Source organism: Cornus florida, unplaced genomic scaffold (genome assembly GCF_030987335.1).
Source record: "Cornus florida cultivar Cherokee Brave unplaced genomic scaffold, ASM3098733v1 CherokeeBrave_3.0.0_Hap2_Chr09, whole genome shotgun sequence".
Taxonomy (NCBI): domain Eukaryota; kingdom Viridiplantae; phylum Streptophyta; class Magnoliopsida; order Cornales; family Cornaceae; genus Cornus; species Cornus florida.
The window spans coordinates 72,014,659-72,034,738 of NW_026775579.1; the positions used below are offsets into that span (position 1 = coordinate 72,014,659).

The window sequence follows — 20,080 nt, forward strand, 5'->3', positions numbered from 1 at the left end:
TATTTTTCTTATAGAACTGTTAATAGATATTGATTGAAATGTTGTTTGGAATGTAATAATAAATATATACTTTTCCTATTTACATCTTTTACCTAAATTTTTTATTTAGATACAAATTAAATTCAAAACTATTTACCACCAGGTGATGTAGTATAATGAGTATCTTTTCTATTTTCTATAATAGAGGATCCATGGTTTAAATTTCAAAAAATAAATAAATAAATAAATAATAGATGTGTGAGTTATTTGTCAAGATTAAATTAAATTTTAAATTATTTATATTTTCGGCGAAAAGACCGTATCCAAGTTAACAAGACACTAAAACTGTGTTTTAGAAAAGAAGAAGAGATAAATTGGGGGGTGTTGAGAGAGTTGGAGGATTCTAGAATAATGGAGATTTTGTAAAGATTTGTAGGGGTTTATATATTTCTAAAAACTTGGCAAACTATGTAGAATTGTAAATATCTAAGAAAAAGTTATAGAGGGTAGATCTTAGTCATTAATTCTAATACATCCTAAGAATTCATTAGAGATAAAGATGCATATATAAAGGCAAGAGAAACATGCGATAAGTCTTAGAGTGTAAATCTGATGGTAAAAGTATGAGTGCCAACTTTAATTAATTAGAATTGATGGAGGTTTAGAAGATAAAAATTGTTGTGTAGGCATCTATTGAGATCAATGAAAACATTGCGACTAAGATGATCGTGTCCTGGGTAGAGGGATAGGACAGGTAAAAGGGTAGAACCAAATCTCTACCCTAAACACATCATTACAATAATGGTAGTTAGATACATCATTACAATAATGGTAGTTAGATAGATAATTCATGTTATTCATTATCATTTGTATTATCTTCTTGCTTGTGCTTTTAGCAACACTTTGATTACACTAAGTTTTTCTCATTAATTGAAGGCAATTAGTTTAGTGTTGCTAACACTTTCATTACACTAAGCTTTTCTCATTAATGGAAGGCAATTAGTTTAGTACATGAGTTTAGTGGTAAATTCTATGTCATAAGTCTCTCTTCCTATCACTTAACTCCCATTTAATTAACGGATCAGTGGTCTAGCAGTATCGGCCTCTTACTTCCAAAAAGAGGTCAAGAGTTCAAGTCTCAAAAGAGACAAGTGTGTGTGAGTACCAAAAAAAAAAAACACCTCCCATTTAATTTAGTTGTATTTTAATTGCATGTTCACTTAGTTTAACATTACTTTAATCGACCAAACAAACATCCTTTCAATCTCACATTCACTACGTCAAGCTAGATTCTAAGTCACATATCTTGTGGACGATCACTTCTCACTTTATACTTATGTATAAGTATTTTGTAACTTTTATATAAAAGTTACGTGCACATTTTCATTTTTAAATATTTAAACACATTTTTGTGTACACACCTGCACATAAACCGCTAAGTAAGAATATGGCATAAACTGCCAAATAAGAATATGGTAACGGAAGTAGTTTACACCAACAATTCTATATATCAGAATTGATATGTATATTCTTTGTGAAAAAAAAAAAAAAAAAAATCAATCAACCTTCAACAAAAAAAAAAAAAATTACCTTCTATATAATGAACTTTAATCTTGTTGGGATTTTGACAGAATTTCATTGGTTGAATTTTGGCAGAATTTCATTGGTGAATGATACAATTATGGTAGTCAACTGTTTGGTCATACAGAGGACTTAATGCGCAAGTTGAGAGTTTGATAAGGTAATAAGCAAATTTTAAGGAAAGCAAACTTTTAAGGGAATAAATTGATAAGTAATGAATTTCTTTATGCTAACAATAAGTCAGCTATCCAAAGGCGGCAACTTTGTTGTGAGATGCTTCAGAGAGAGATTCTGATCAAGAAGGTAGAGTTAGAATAAATTATTGGGGATTTTTCTTGAAAATTTTTCTCGTTTGGTGGGTGAGCTTTTCTTCGTTTGTGGGTGACGTTGGATTGTGAGAAGAGTGATTATTACCTAGAAGAATCAAAACATTCTTCAATTTGTAATATTCTTCTATATAGTGATACCATCATCATAGACATAACCCTGTTTGTGAGGGTGAATCACATATAAATCTTATCTTGTGGTGACCTTTTTTTCTTTCAACTTTATTCATATATTTTGTTATAGAATTTTTGCCATTATTGTGTATATTTGTCTAGGTTTCAGTTTCTACCCAACAAATTGGTATCAGGAAATCTCTATCCTAACCATCCACCCGGTATACCCAAAATTAAGGAAAAAAAAATACTGAACTTGAAAATATAAATGAACATCACGTGGTCTAAATTAAAATCAAAGAAAGTGGTCTAAATAATTAAAGATAATGGTTAAGCCTTTTTAAACTATTGAATAGTGATAACATATAATTTTTTATTGTTCGATAACTTGCTTAATTAAGCGTTTATCCAATTATGCCCATTTTGGTAAAGATCACTTAAAATAGGGTAAAATGTGTCACAAAATACTTAACACTGAATATTTATTATTTAACTATAACTTCAAAACTTTAACACTTAAAATTCAACTCTTAAAATTTTCAATATTTTAATTTTATCAAACAACACTAAAATAGAAGCATCATTGTGAGAAACAAGAAGTACGATAATGGAAATTGATTCTGCACATAATGTTGGACTGGTCTAATTCCCAGTATACAATCTTCATGCTCTAGGCATCTGGTCCAATTCCCAGTATACAATCTTCATTCTCCAGGCATATTGAACCAGTCCGCAAAAATTAGACCGATCCAATTCTTTTAAAACGAATCTTGAAATTGAGTTACACTCTAATAAAACCATATATTATGATCCAAAACATTAGAAGATAAAACTGTTGATGATTGCGCCATGCTAGCTGTCCAAGTGGTGCCACATCCGAAAATAGGCACACCTGGCCAATACTTATTTGGCATGCCTTACCCCTGAAGGGACCAAGTATCCTCGAGCTACTTGTCCCGCGACTGGACTTGTTGAACGAGGAGGGGGTCACTACCCTTCCTCGCCTAAGGATGCGCCCCGCTCCAGTCGGATGGGCCCATCCTTCCTGTTCTTCCAAGGTCCCCCCCTGCTGAAGCGACCTCGAAGATTCCTGCTCTTTCGAGGTCACTCCCCGCTGGAGCGACCTCGAGTTTCCTGTTCTGTGAACCCCTCCCTTTATGGATTAGAGGGACCTCGAGATGTTGTTGGAATGTGGCCTCGAGAGGTTAAGAAGGCAGAACCTCGGAGAAGGCCCATTCCTATACAGGGTTCGGGAATCTGAAGGTATGTGGACAGGTGGCTAAGATCCAAGGCACCGCCTCGGTCCGAGGCCAATGCAAGGGGGAAAGGACATTCGGTACTCGAACTCGAGCTATGGGTAATAAAGAGGGCATTAATTACGAAATACATTTGACAAGATCTACATTAATTAAGGAGCGCCATTACCTCTTTGGATCGGGGGGCAAAGTGCCACGGTTCATCCGTCAACGTCCTATCTGTCTGGAGGGGAGACCCTCAAACCTTAGGGTAAAGTAGGGCTCACTCAAAAGACTAACAGACATTATCCGAGGAAGTAAGCACTATAAATAAGAGCATTAATCAGCCTTTAAGGCAGGTAACAACCACCACTCTCAAAACTTTGAACAGTTTAGCTCGAGTTCATTGGATACTGAGATCGACCTTCCCTTTCTTAATCTTCACTATCGAAGAGTCCCTTGTGTTGCTTGGATCTCCACTTGGATACTGATCTCAGATCTCCTGGCTTACGTGGAACGATTTTCCCATCTTACTAAGAACTACCTTCAACATTTCGGCGACCACAGTGGGAGGGAGCGCTTCACATATGTCAAGCGTACATGAGATTAGTGTGCAAGAGATCATCCACCCTCACAGACTAGTCCCGCCTTCAGCGAAGGCTACGAGGGGTCCGTTAGTATGCCGGGGTCATACTTTCCTGGAACTAGAATCATCTATCCCGACGCTTTGGTTGAGGCCCATAATGTGTTGTCACACATAATGGAATAGCTTGAGGGCACTCAGAAGAAGGTGGTGAGCTTGCTGCGGGAGATTATCGACAGAGGAGTACATCGGTAAAGTGCAGGCCCAAGTGGTGAGCTTGCTGCGGGAGATTATCGACAGAGGAGTACATCGGTAAAGTGCAGGCCCAAGTGGTGATTTCTCTGACTGACTCACTGGGGGGCAGGTGAGCCCAAGCAGTCCCACGCGACGTGTGCAACCATCATCAGCTGAGGTGAGATATTCTACTGGTCAACAGAGATGGCCACAGGACACGCCACTATGTGCTCGCTGAACTCTCTTCAGCACTCCACTCACGGCACTGGCAAGACTGAACACGCCAAGCACCAGTTGAAATGAGGTAATCCGCAGAGATAGGGGTTTAGAGGAATTTGGATACCAGCAGGATTTGACTCAGCAGTCCCCTTATGTGATTATAGCAGATTTGGAAACGCTGTTGCAAAACGAAAAGAACGTTCTGACTCAAGAAATTGCCCCCGAGCCACCTTATGTGCAGTCTGTCACGCTCTTCCCGTATCCTCTGGGGTATGTAACCCCCAAATTCAGCAAGTTTGATGGAAGAAAGGGTAATCCACGTAACATGTGGTACGATTTATAGAAGCCTTGGGACCTTTTGGAAATGACCACACTGTGCGGCTCAGGGAGTTTTCCAAGACTCTCACAGATAGAGCTTACAAATGGTACACGAATCTGGAATCGGGGTCGCTCACTACCTGGAGTTAGCTTGCTACGTTATTCCATACTAAGTTTTTTCAGGCGGAAAAAAAGTGACTACTTTATATTTGACTAAGAATGTTCAGGGCCCTGGGGAGGACTTGCTTACGTATGTACATAGATTCCATGATCGGGCTATAGAATGCTATAAAACACATGAAGATGAGGCGCTAGCCAGGATTTGCATACAAGGCATGCAAGGGTCCTTCCAAATCCATCTTATTAACTTGAAGTTCCTTACCTTCGCTGATTTGATAAAAGCATCTCAGAATTTGGCTAGTAATCTCGTTATTTGTGCGTAAGGGGCCATGCAAGAAGAATACTGGGGTAGGCGTAGACCCCAAGTTTCAGCCGCAGACCCACCTCCCAATAAAAAGAATACGAGGCCAGCCCGCGCTCCTCGAGCAAAGAAATCTGACGAAGTGCCTCCCCCGTTCCCATGCATTCCGGGAGAAGTAGAAACCATTCTTAAGAAATGGATCCAACATGGAAACATCAAATTGCCCGCGAGCCCGCTCCAGAAGAAATAGCCAATCCGAAGTACTGCATGTATCATCGGCATACTCGTCATCGCACCTATGATTGTTGGGCTTGTGGAATGTTTTCCACAGACGGATCGCCAATGGCAAGCTTATTCTCCCTCCCAGGGATGTAAGGGAGGAACCTTTCCCTATGCATGATTAAGGTGTTGCAATGATAGTGTTTAGCGAAGCAGTCACCGGGGAAGAGGCCAAGGATGGTCCTGCCCAGGTCGCGCTAGTCAAGGGAGACGACCTTGATGCGTTTCGCTTATTGGAAATGACCCCTGTTAAATCTATCCTCCAGAAGATGGATTTTTCTCCCCTCGCTCAGAAGGAAATAGCTAAGTTTCTGTGGCTAGCGGTGAAGGAAGGCGTTAAAGAAGTTGCGTCAATCACGCTACTCCCAGTCCCGTAGAGGTCGTCTGGATCGATCATAGTCTTTGCTGAAGAGAATAAATACATCCCTACCCCGCACAACAGGCCGTTATATATTATAGCTTTGCTCAATGGAGTCGAGCTCAAACGGGCGTTTTTGGATAATGGCTCGTCTCTTAATATCATGTGTAATACCCCTAGTTTTAAAAATGACTTAATTGAAATTTAGTTGTTATATTTTATGTGCTTATGTAGATATGTGTTTATGTTGAATTGATTAATTGTTTTATTTACGTGGATTGGTTGTTTAATTGATTATTTTATTTGCCTGTTTAGTTTCTTTAATTGACTAATTGTTATTAAATTAATTGTGTGCATTGATTTGTGGGTTTTAACTTAATTATATGTTTAATTTTATTTAATTGTTTAATTGTAATTTTTAGATAGATTAAATGTGTATTTTACTTTATTTTAATTTTAGGTTAAAAGGATGGGCTTGGACAGTAATGATGGACCAACAGTTTGAGTCTCATGGACTACTCGGATAGGAGGGTAATGGGTACAGTTCATACCCATGGATGATTATACATATATTTTAGGGTATATATGTATATGGGATAAATCTAATTAATATGATTTTAGGGTTTTATATAAATATGAAATCCGTAGCCGACTTATATATTATATATTTTATAGTTTATTTTCTTTTCTTTTGTTTTATGTTTCCTCTTAGAATTAGAATTAGGTTTTGCACTAAGCTTATATAAGTATAATATTACGTTTGCTTAGGGTTTAGAAGCAACAAAACTCGTTTCACGAACATTGAGTTTTGAGAGAAAACAGAGGAGGGAGAATTAGGGTTCCGGCCAAGAACCAAGGCTGAACCAAGGAGAGGAAGAAGGGGTGTTGCTCATGGGTTAAACCTAGGGCAACAAAGGAGTGGACAACAATCAAGAGGTCGCCGGAAAGTCTAGACAGATGATGATTAAAGGTTTCAAACCAAAACCACAGAGGCAAGTTCTATTTCTATCTCCTTCCTTTTGATTCGTGTTCTGTGCATGCCTAGGACAATTCTAGGATCATTAATCAGTAAAATTAATCATGTATACATGCTTAAAAGATGAATTACAGTAGATTATGTATATGTGTATATGTTCGTTTAACTTTGATTTTCTTGCATGATTCTTGATTATAATTTGTTTAAATTATGCATAAGAGGTTTAAGTAATGTTTAGGGTTGTTCTAGACTTAAAACAGTAGCCTTAGGACCTTAACAGAGGAAGACGTAGTCGCCGGAGCCGTGGAAGATGAATTGTCACAGTTCGGTTAACCGGTTTAATGCACACGTCGACCGGTTTGCATGAACCGGTCGACACCTTGGTGATTCGGTCACTGGTTGGCTGAAACCGGTCGACACCTGGAGGCAAAAACGTCAACTGGTTGTTAAACCAGTTGACATCTACAAGAAACAGTCAACACTTGCAAACCGGTTGACATCTAGGACTTTTACATCAACTGGTTTGTATAAACCAGTTGACACTTAGGATTTTACATCAATCGGTTTAGGCAAACCAGTCAACACCTACAAATTTTACATCAACCGATTCTTGTAACCATTGGTTATGTTGGCCAGTGTAGGGTGTTAGCACGGGAGTTGGTATCTAGGAATGGTTGGGCCTGGTTAAATAATTTTAAATGAATTTCTGGGACGCGACAATTAACTAGAATGCATAATATACGATAATATGCTAGGTTTGGAATAAAGTTAACATAATGGTTAATTTATGGATATTATTTTAAACTGTTTTAAATCAATCAACTGAATTGAAATAAGTAGGTAGTTAGCCTTATGTTAATTTATACATTTATGCTAATGGATTTAACTGTATGAAAAATATACAACTTTACATGCTGTTAACGATTGGAGGGAAGTTAATTGCTTAGTTTAATTCGGCAATTTAGTGGATTATAGCATGAGTTTAAATCTTGTTTTAAATGCACAGTAAGGTTAATAATTTATCAGATTTAACCTATGCATACTCTGAATTTTTAATTGCTAAAATAATTGTCTTTTTCTGCAATTACAAGAATTAAGGAATGGATATAATTGCTGAAATATTATACACTAATCTGCAATTACCTGGATTCTGGTTTTAAATTTTAAATTGCAGTACTATTATTCATGGTTTGTAATTTACATGGTTTTGGATTTTAATTGTGGAATTACTATATTAAATTCTGTCAATTATCTGGATATTGTGGATCGTATGCACCGGTATGGGACGGTGGCATACTAGGGATGGCTTAGCTTAAAATGCTAATACCTAACCTATTGGATTAAAGAAAGTGATTGTAAAATATTGAATCCTAATTTTTTTTAAGTCAGATCAACTGAGTAAGTTGAGTGACTACATGAATTAATGGATATTTAGGGTTAAGTCAGATCGACTGAATAAGTTGAGCGACTAACTAGATTGATTCTATGTCAGTTCAATGAGTAATTGAACGACATACTCTGGTTTGGACGAACTTTAAATATATGATTATGGTACCACTGTGACAGCCCAAGTTTTGTAAACCTGGTGCATCAGTGATGACCAAAAGATGACTCGATAACGGATCCGAAATGCAGAAGCGAAAGGTGAAACAACGGTCTCTAGAGATATAATACGTCTCTAAGACACCAATGTGACCCTTAATAAGGTCATGGAACCCAAAGGAAAACAAATGCCGAAGTGTCGTTTCAAAAACGGACAAAAAGGAACCTAAGGGCAAAATGGTCATTTTGCAAAAAAGTGGATTCAAGTGCTATCGAGCACACCACTGGAAAGACAATAAAAAAATAATCATGATGGACTCAAGAATTTCATTATTCGGATTCCGGACGAAGGATAAACGACAAAACAAAAAAAAAAAACGAGCAATAAAGCTAAAAGGGTAAACTGGTAATTATCCAAAAATATCTGGGTGCAACCGAGCACACCGTTGGATAGAAAATGAAAAATTAATCAATTTCAAAAAAAAATTCACTTGATTTGGAGTCCGGATGGGGGAGAAAAGTCAAAAACAAAATCGACGTCGCGGCGGCCCGACGAAGGCCGTGACAGCTACAGTGCCGTCAACTCACTACTGCTGCAACTGAGAGTAAAAACGGGCATCTAAAAGGACTTTTCTGAAAAAACTCAAAGAAGAACCCTTCCTAAAATCAAGTTTCCTACCCCGAACGTGGACGGAAACAAAAAAAAATGCATTGTAAAATGCCCAGAATGCCCCCAAGAAAATCTGGTCAAGGGGGTAAAAATTTCTCCGAGCTACTGCCAAAGAAAGGAAATAGGGCTTCGGGAGGTTTTTAAATTGCCTAAATTGAAAATGCAATCTTAAAATACATCCACAAGACCCCCGGAAGTTTCGGATCGGTCGTCACACTTTTCAAAAAAAAGTCGATGAATAGTACTAAGTACATTTACACTAAAAATCTGCAAAACCTGGCAGTAAGGATTTTTCGGACAAATATGGATTTTTGATGACCAAGATGGCATTTTCTGGAAAAACACAAAGAAGAAACCCCTCTCAAAATTGAGTTTTCTATGTGAATCTCGAGGAAAAATGAAAAAAACGCATTGTGAAATACCCGAAATGCCCTTGGAACAGAATAGGGTAAAACTCCCTAAAAATGCTACTTAGAGTTTTTGTTTCATCAAGGATGGTGTTGTTTGCCAAAGTGAGTATGCAAGTGCATGCAATATGATAAAATAGATGTACCAATATGGCCTAAAGTCTCTTTACATTCCATTAACAAGTTTTAGCATACAAAGCCTCCATTTCTCCCAAATAAGTTACAATGGCAATACTTGAGTTTTAGAGGAAACATACTTGTAACCTTTCAAGTTAATGGCCTTTAGCATCATGTCATACATGTAAAATGAACACTTCCAAATGTACTTAGATACTTATTACAAAAAGGAAGCCATCTTAGCTTCTAAAATACCGTACATCCATGGCATACAAATATAACATCTAAAAGATAAAACATGCTAAACAAGTGCATGTCCATATACAAAAGTGCTTTAAGTACTCATGAGCCCCTATGGATGATGAGCATCCATAAATATTGTCTCCTTACCTATAAAATAACCCACACAACTAGGGTGAGTAATCAAGTTACTCGTAGGATGTGGTGTATGCGCATACCCTATAGTTTCAAGTATAATGTGAACCAAACATAAATCATCACAAGGGTGCATTCCACCTAATGTCTATATTTTCAAGGTACTCTAAGGGATCATCTCAAGCTATACATATATTTGAAATGACAACCACATAGCATTCAAGTATACATGAACAAGTACACTAACCGTATTGAAACTAAAATCACCAAATCACAAGCTACAAGAAATCCATGATTTACAACTTGGAATATAATGCAAATCAAATAATGGAAAGACTAGGATATGTGGCCACGAGACCATACAAGTTATTTTGGGTAATTACGACCCACAAGGTACTACCTAGTGCGCACTATGACTTAGGAGAATTCCTATCCTCCGTACTAGAGCCAAACCCTAGCCATCAACATCTCATATCCTTACAAGCTTCTAAAAATCAACAAGTTCATGACATCTATGCAATTTCAATGCATGAAACTACCTATCAAGCACAAGTAGGGTAAAACCACACAACCCATGTCTTAAGGTTACATGTCTAAAGTGGCAAGTTAATGATATTACACATCATGTTATATCAATTTACTATCAATATAGGCGATAATTGTAAATCATAAAATATAGTAATCTAACTACAAGTAATTATAAGTGCCACATACAAGATTTTCATACTAAGCTTTCAATGAAATCTATATTACTTAACATCATAAATGTAATCTCAAGATATCCATAATAAAACGTCAATGGAATCATGAGTATTAGGCAATTTATTAGACAATAGCCTACCTATACAATTTAATAGTCACATACATGCTTTAACCCATAAATCCTAAGTCAAGCATAAAAAATCTTTATTTACATGCTAGTACAAGAATTTAAAAAGGCATGTAATCAATATATATTAAGCTCCAATATATATAAAACCCAAAGAAGATAAACATACAACCACCCCTACCTCAATAGAGAATTGAATCTCTATAATCCAAGCAACCAAGCTCAAAATGGAAAACAAGTTTAGGGTTAATGAAGAGGGGAGTGAGAGGAAGCTTTTCTCTTCCAAGGTTTTATATCTAAGGTGAGTGGAAGGAGGCCAAAATGAAGAAGAAAGCTATTAACCAAGCTTTTCTCCAATGGTGGCTAGGTTATAGTTCTTGAAGACAAGTGAAAATGAAAATGATAAAGTGTAAAATGGTGAGTGAAAGGGCTAGAAATCCTCCACTCACTATGTGCTCTTACACTACCTCTCACACACACACAATGCAAGACTAAATGGTGAGTCTACACTTGTCATGAATCTATAGTTCATTCCTAGGCTTAATCTCAAGCCTACACTTGTCACCATCCTATGTAAACTTCCAAGACTTAATATTGAACCTACATTTGTCAACCATCCATGCCAATAAGTGGGTGAATCTCCACCCTTCACATGTCATCATCCAAGGCATCAAAGTATTTCCACACAAATGTCAGCAAGTGGACCAATGAGAATGTGACACTTGTCACACTTTTTGAAAATTTCAAACAAGTCCTTTTTGAAAATATCTTCCAAATTAAATTGCAAAATGGTCCCTAAGACGAAAAATAATTACTTTCCGTAATTACACTAAAACCCCTCAAGTTTAGGTTAATTACACATTCATGCCCTTTACAAGAAAAGTACTAATCTAGCATGCTTTTCAAGAAAAGTAAAAATACCAATGTCATGGAAATCAAATACCATGAATACATACAAAACCAGAATCAAATCCTAGCATAACAAGTGAGGTTATGCAAGGAAAAATGGAAACCGAGAAAAGACAAAAGTGAATAGTGACGAAAAATGAAAAATGTGAAAATGACTCGGTCCTTAAAGGAAGTTGTCAATCCCAAGAAAAAAGTTTCAGAAACCATTTTCGAGCACTCGAGATGACACTAAGTGACAAGAAATCAAACCCAGAAAAGAAATTTCAATGAAAAAAATTCATCCGTAAAATTTGAGGAAGAAGGAAATGAATGAAAATGACCGGGTCATTACAACCACGATATGAGCTTGAGTCTTAGAGTCATTGGTTAGGGCGCGTATATGCAGTGGATGCGTAGCTGGCTATGATAGGTTGAGGTGTACCCTATTAGGTCTAGCTACTCATGCCCACTTTCGGGTGCATTTTTGTATGTTGCCTTCTGAGACCCCTTTATAGTTCAGTGAATGTCCTTAGTGTGGATATATATATATATATATATATATATATATATATATATATATATATATATGGACTAAATAGTTATTGTTGAGTTGTCTAGGATGTACCTGCGTATCGGGTCTCTGTTTGGATTATAGTTATGATAGAACTTGTTCGTGGGCCTGACCCACTATTATTTTTCAGGTAATGGACGGTTCCAGGTCTTAGAGCTTGTTCGTGCTGAGTAGAGACTGCTACTCATTCTTCTGACGACGTAAGAGTTTTCTTCATGATTTAGCATTGGAGATCTTCAGTTGTTGATTTTAGTGTTGGAGTTTTATTAGGGGTCCACCAGATGGATTCCCGAGTTGTATTGGAAATGAAGAAGTTGAATGTATCATAATAGTTTCTTATTTATAAAATTTATTCTGAGGTTTTAGTTTTGGATTATTATTTTAGTTTTCTTTCAACAAATTATTTATTCCTATTTATTCTTTTGTACTTTGTGTTCGTTTATTGCCGATTCGTTTTGATATTCTCGGGTATTCGAGCGTGGGCCTGGCCAACCCGCATCCGAAAATCGGGGGGTATCACATCATGCCTTTGGAAGTCTTTCGTTGAAGTGGGCTCCCGGACGAGAAGCTTATTCGGAAGCCAACTGAGATTGCTGGGTCTAGAAGCGATATCCGGAGGACCGAGGGGCACGTGACGACTAAGTTAGTAATTGGAAAGTTCAAAGGTGCAGTTAAGTTTCATGTCATTGACTCGGATACCTCTTACCATTTGCTCATGGGTCGAGGTTGGATGCATAAGTTTGGGATTATCCCGTCTTCTTACCATCAATACATAAAAGGGTTCTGGAATGGGAAGCAGGTTACGGTCCTTTGCTCTGATCGGCCGTTTACCAAAAAAGAATCCCATATAGTGGAGGCTGGATTCTTTAATGAGCTAGAAGATGTTAAAGAACCCCAGCCGCTGTCGGCTATACCTTTGCCAAAGTGGGAAGAGATAGAACAAAGAGAGAAGAAAAAAATGCCCGAAATGATTGCCAATCAGAAGAAGCCAGCTGTTTTCAAAAAGGTACATTTGTCTAATGGAAAGATTATCTACCGCTTATGACGGTGTTGAGGGGCAAGACCTCTGGCGAGACTACGCCCCCGAGTGGAATCATGTCAGGCCGAATTACTAAACTACGAGAAGGAAGCAAAAGTGGAACCAACCCAGCCAATTCAGCTTAATCAAGATGAAATAGAAGAGGTCGATCTAGCTAATGGTGGCCGCCCTCAGGTGGTCTATGTGTGTAGAAGGTTGAAAGGTGATGAAAAGGCGGCATTAATAAATTTGCTCAAGGAATTCGAAGATATTTTTGCCTGGACGTATGAAGAAATGCCTAGATTAGATCCCCAGGTAGTGGCTCATCACCTCAATGTACGACCGGATGCACACCCAGTCAAGCAGGCGCAAAGGACCTTTCGTCCGGAGCTTGAGTTACAAATCAAGGAGAAAGTGCAAAGGTTGTTGCAAGCTGGTTTCATCAAGCCTATCCAGCATCCTACGTGGTTGGCCAACGTCATCCCAATAAAGAAGAAAAATAGAAAGATCAGAGTCTGTGTTGACTTCAGGGATTTAAATAGGGCTTGCCCGAAAAATGACTTTCCGCTACCCATAATTGATAATTTGATCGACTCAACCTCAGGACATGATATGTTCTCGTTCATGGACGGGTACAGTGGATACAATCAGATAAGAATGGCGCAATATGATGTAGAGAAGACGGTGTTTCACACTCCCTTAGGAAACTTCCATTTTACAATCATGCTTTTTGGTTTGAAAAATGCTGGGGCTACCTACCAGTGAGCCATGATGGCTATTTTCCACGATATGTTGCATAAACAAATGGAAGATTATGTAGATGATCTAGTGGTGAAGTTGCGAGCCAGAAGTGAGCACTTGGCTGACTTAAGAAGCGTCGTTGAAAGGTGTTGAAAGTATAAGCTGAGAATGAATCCGTTGAAATGCGCCTTTAAAGTAGAGGCTAGGCAATTCTTGGGTTTTATAGTGCATCGGAAGGGCATTGATGTTGAGCAAAGTAAGGTTCGGGCCATTTTGGAGATGCCCCCTCCCCGCTCTCTTAAACAGCTAAAGAGTCTGGTAGGACGGACTTCATACCTACGGCGGTTCATACCGGCTCTTGCCAAAGTTACACATAACTTTGGTAGTCTGATGAGAGGAAGGTCCGAGTTCGGATAGAATGAAGAACACCAACAAGTGTTTGACCGACTTAAGAAGTTGCTGTCCTCGCCAGTCACAATGATGGCTCCTCAGCCATGAGTCCCCCTCAAGCTCTATATCACGTCAACTGAGCATTCCATTGGAGCGCTTCTTGCCCAGGAAAGAAAAGGCTGTGAACGCCCTGTGTATTACATCAGCCGAGTTATACAAGGCGCCGAGGCACGCTACTCTCCAATAGAGCATCACTGTTTATCTCTGGCATTTATAGCCAAGAAAATTTTCCATTATTTTCTCGCCCATACTATCCACCTTATCACCAAGTGTGACCCATTGTGGTATTTGCTTTTGCGACCAATTATTTCAGGACGAGTGGCGTAGTGGCTCTTAGCGTTAGCGGAGTTTGACATTCAATGCCTCAAACCCCGTGCCATCCTAAGCCAGGCCATGGCAGATCTGGTAGCTCAATTCCCTACTGGTAATTTTGAGCCAGTATATGATGATCTTCTATATAATGAGTTTGAGTCAGGCTCTTGTGCGGACAAGGATATGATGTGGACATTGTCATTTGACGGGTCGTCGACCTTTACGGGAGGAGGCGCGGGGGTAGTGTTGACTCCCGAAGGAAGGGAAGCCCAAAATCTTTCATATAAGCTCACTTTCGGATGTTCCAATAATACGGCAGAATATGAAGCCTTAGAGCTTGGTCTTTTAGCAGCACGGGAGGCTAAGGTCAAGCGGTTACATGTTCAAGGGGACTCAAACTTGGTGGTGAGACAGTTGGACGGTTCCTATGCTATCAAAGAGCCAGCTTTGGTGGCATATAGAACATTTATCCAAAAACTCAGTAATTATTTTGATGAACTCCGTATAACTCGTGCACCCCGGACAGCCAATCGACAACAGAATACATTGGCTACATTGGCGTCCAAAGTTAAGATTGCGAGAGAATCGGTGGATATTTGCATTCATAAGAAGAACAAGTCATGCCTGTACGATGCAGAATTTGCTGGCCAAGAAAGTAAGGACGATTGGCGAACTCCGTATGAGTCATAATTAAAGGGAAGCACGGTTGGAATTTATTTGTTGGAACTCAAAAATTTTACATTGTATTTGGGGGTATTATACTTCAGAACACCTGGTGGAACTTTGGTAAGATGTGTCGGGAGTCTGGAGGCTAGCCAAGTGTTGACTGAAATTCATAGGCACACGTGGGGTGACAATTCCTTGAGCCTGTATCGGAGGGTGCAAAGATAGGGATATTATTGACCGACAATGGCGAAAAATGCAGCGGCTATACAGAAAGCATGTACAAAATGCAAAGAACTACTCGAGGAAGCCCAGTGTGTGGCTAGTGTTGAAAAAGACTGGAGACAGAAATATGTGGAATATCTTGGAAAGCGATCCCTCCCGCAGGACAGCGATGAGGCCGTTCTGTTAAAAAGGAAGTAAGATAATTTTTCATATGCAACGGTGAATTGATGAGATAAGGCTTCGATGGCAGAGCCAAGAGATGTGTAGGCCTTGCAGAAGCTTCTGAGGTGCTGAAACAGGCTCATGAAGATGAGCACCAAGGTTGGAAGAAGCTGCATAATCGTATTATACAGTTGGGTTACTATTGGCCTACAATGCAGACGAACAGCAAAAAGCATGCCCAAAAATGCCAGGAATGTTAAATTTATAGCCACAACATTCATGCCCGGACGGTAAAGTTGCATTCTACACAGGCCTCCTAGCCATTTCACACTTAGGGCATGGACTTAATAGGCCCAATCTCGCTAAAGTCTAAGAAGAAGAAATGGATGCTTGTGGCGACAAAATTTTTCACTAAATGGGTTGAGGCAGTGGCCTTATCAGTGGCGACAGGGCAAGTGGTGGCGAATTTCATCAAGGAAAATATCATATGCCATTTTGGCATACCTCAAGTCATCTTGTCTGACAATGGGACCCCTTTTGCTAACAGCAGAGTCCGCGCACTTCTACGGAGGTACCAGGTGACCCACCGTAAATCCACACCATATTATCCCAAAGGTGATGGACAAGCAGAAGTGACCAACAAGACTCTATTACAGATCCTAAGTAGAACATTGAAGGAGCAACATGACAAATGGGCGGAGCAGCTTCCCCTCGCGCTTTGGGTATACCGAACTACTGTTAGAGGTGCCACTAACGCGACACCATTCTCTTTGGTTTATGGCGCCGAGGCCGTTCTCCCAGTTGAGATAGCGATCCCTTCTGGAAGTCTGGCTGAACGAAGCCAGGTTTAAGTCAACTCCAGAATTGGAGAACTCGAAGGCTTGCAAAAACAAAAAGAACATACGAGGAACAGACTCATAGTTTATCAAAAAAGGATAGCTCGAGCATACAACGCCGCTATAAGACCTTGAGCATTTCAGGAAGGGGATCTGGTACTGAAATCAGCAGTACACGTGATGAAAAACCTATCGGCACCTAAGTTTACTCCAAAATGGGAAGGCACCTTTGAGATCAGAGCCGCAAATGATAGCGGATATTATGAGATCGGAAGGATTGGCAGCAACAAAATTCTGGGCTCCTTCAATGCCAAATGGTTAAAGAAATATTATGTTTAAATTTCAGACAATCTCCCTGGAGGCCTTATATTTGTAAGGGGCTGTTAAAGCCTCGTCCCTGTTCTTTTAAAAATAAAATGTGCTGAAGAGGGCCGAGGGACTCTATATTTCCCAAAATTACTGCTATACATGGTTTTGCTTTTTTATCCCTGTGGCCACCTCCCCTCTGATCGAGGTTGTCAAATGACAAATGCAAATTACGCAAACTCTTGGACTAAAGACAATTTATGGCATTTGACATTATAATCTGGCAAAAAAATAAAATATAAATAAATAAATAAATAATTTCCATTCTATAACAAAATATGAGTTTTATAAGAGTACATAGTCCATTAGAATTTAAGCAAGGCAACATAGCTACACTTGACCGAAATAAATATACAACTTTTCAAAAAAAAAAAATCAATCAAGGTAGCTCGCAAAATTGAGGGTGGCAGGACCAAACAATGATTGTTTACTTTTGACCTCGCTATCGAGAGAGGCAATGCGTTGCTCCCTTACAGTTATTTGCTCCTGTAACTCGACCAAACGAGCCTTCTCGATATAGAGCGCTTGCCTCTCTTCTTCTGCTCGATCACGAAGGTCTTTAATCTCCTCCACCATCTTCTGTCGCACTTCAAAGGCTTTTAATCGCACAAGTATATCTTCGGCCCAGCCCACTTCGACTTGGGCCCTTTTTAAATTGGCGAGAAGCCAGTCCAAATAATCGAGCTCTCCTCCACTTAAAGATTTTGCTCTGGCCTCGCGGAGGGTCACGGTTAATTTGTTTATGGTCTTGTACACAAAGTCCAGAAAAAAAGGTATTGCCCCCTCGAGATTCCCAAAGGTTTGGGGATGTTTGGCCTTTACCTCGTCTAAGACTCTGGCCTCATCTGTGGAAAGAATTGTCCCACCCTACGATACGAGCGAGGGAGCATCCACAGTTTATTCTGGCCTTACAGCAGTTCCTTCATTACCGCTCTCGTTTGATGGATGATCTCTTCTCTCTATCGCATTCTCGTTAAAGGCTGGTTGGATCGAATCATCCCCGGCTGCCCTCGAGTCATTTGACCCTAAGGCCCTACCCTTGGAGGATTCACTAGAGCTTGAACTTCTTAAGTCATCCAAGCTATCCTCTTCAAGAGGGGGAAGAGATTTGATAACCGTGTCTACCATCTGCTGCAGCTCAGCAATCGAAACCCGAGGCAGCACATGGGTAACCTCGACTGAGTCCGAGTCACTATCTTCCCCTTCGCGGCCAGAATGGTCATCCTCAGAATTTGCAGTGATCTCGGCCACATCAGATGCAACTGCCTCGGCATCTGCAACAAAAAAGAAAAGACTTAGACTTTTGTTCTTATAATCTTAAAAGAGGGGGAGGGAAGAAAATGTAAACCTCACTTTAAAAAGGGGGGGGGGGGATACCTGCATTAGATGGTGAGTAACTGGGACTTCATTTGAAATTAAAGGTACCCATAGCAGGGTCCGCTTCAGTATTTATCTCCCCCATGTTTTCATCAAATTGGCCTAAACCCCTGCCCAGGGAATCAGCTCCTTCCCCATCCCAAGCCATGAGCACGGGGGAAGGGGGGATTGCTCTTGCTGCTTGCTCAGGATCCTTAATAACACTAGCAAGAGTATGCGGGGGTCAGAAGGAATGTCCAGACCAGCACAAGCTTCAGAAGCATGGGTTGTGTCCTTGACAGGTACAACGGCGACAGAGGTTCCCTTGGAAGGAGCAAGGCAGGTCGTCGCACTTGAGGAAACCCCAGCACGAGTCAATGGGCGAGAAACTCCAGTGGGAATAGTAGAGGTCTTGACAATGGAAGCGTCTTTCGAGGCGCCCTAAAAAAAATGAGAAAGAAGTGCGAGGACTAGGAATACTAAGGGAGTTGAGAGTAAGATGTATTTACCTTGGCTCGTTTTGAGGAAGCAGTCACTGGCATAAATGTGCTAACATCCTGGTCGAGCTTGCGCTTGTCTCGACAGGCTTTGGTAGCTCGAAGAGCTATCACGGGTGCAGTAGTATCTGGTAAAGCTAGAGGGGGTAAATTTGTTGTACCACAAGGCTCACCGCGCGCGGATATGGAAGTGTTCTTAAAAGGTCAAAACGAGGTGTCGCCCTTTAGTATAGAATGAGCAGGGACAGGGACTGGCGCACTGTTTATAAACTGCCTAAAAGAAATTATCACCTCCTTTCAATATGATCTCATCTTTGCAGCCCATCACCCCACCCTCGAAGTAGCAGGGACGTGAAGAATTTGGCGATTTCCTAAGAGTTCCGCTTCCTCGGAGTCAAGAAAACTAGAAAAACCCGAGGCATATGTGTTGTGGTCATGGAAAGCTCCATAGCCATAATCCCAAGAAAGACCCTGATCATACCCAAATTGCCGAGCTACCCTGTGGGGATTGTAGACTTTTCCTACCCCATAGTGAGGAGGGAGAAGAGTAGGAAGGTAGCCTGGTAAAGACATGGCGAGGATGGTCAATGCTGGAGTACGCTTCAGAGACTTACCTAAAATAACCATGCCATCCTTTGAAGCACAGCAATCAACACGAGGACCATGAGTATAAGGGTGAGCCACGAAGTAGCTCTCCCTATCAATGTACTCGGCCAACTTTTTCTTCGTACCATGCTTATGCCACTGAGCAGACCGTTTTAGGCCACTGTCTGGAGGTAGCGTGGTAGGGCGAGGACCATACTTTGGGAAATGCTCGAACAAGAACATTTGAAGGAAAATTGCATTAACGGGAAAGACCACACTCATACGACCCACAGAACGCTTCATACGAGCATGTGCTAAGTCAAGCTCGTGGTAAAATATACCCAGCAATAGCACGGCCAAGGGAAAACTTTTGCCGCAGGCTAATCTGACAGCCAAATGGATGAGGTCGGGACAAGGCCCATCATCAGGAGGACCTGGAAAGATGAATCTAGATAACCAAGACAAAAGGAAGGCAGCAAGGCGAGCTGAGTCCTTGCACTTGGGACGACTGAAGGATTCCTCTCCATCTTGGTCCTGGAGGGAAAGACTCGAAAGTAATAACAGAGGAGTGACACAAAAGTACACTTCTTTCCTGTTTCTGGAAACTCCTCGTGAAACCCATCATCTTGATAGCACGAAGCAATCTTCCCCGCCGAGGTAATGCACCCCCGAAGCTTGGCCGCAAGCTTAACCTTGTCCTCAGGAATGGACCAAGAGCTAGGGTCGTGCTCACCAAACACGTTCAAACACATAAGCTGGACCACGTCTTCCAAAGTAGGGGTAAATTCCCCCCAAGAGGTAACAAAGGTGTGGGTTTCTCGACTCCATAGAGACAAGAGGAGCTCGA

At 40.3% G+C, this 20,080-nt stretch overlaps 1 protein-coding gene across 1 annotated transcript; it reads left to right on the top strand.

Annotated features, from left to right (window-relative positions):
- The first annotated feature begins 14,624 nt into the window (after positions 1–14,624).
- On the top strand, positions 14,625–15,233 carry LOC132272836 (uncharacterized). Its single transcript, XM_059773916.1, has one exon. The coding sequence runs from the start codon at positions 14,625–14,627 to the stop codon at positions 15,231–15,233; it is 609 nt and encodes a 202-aa protein (XP_059629899.1).
- Positions 15,234–20,080: the final 4,847 nt, after the last annotated feature.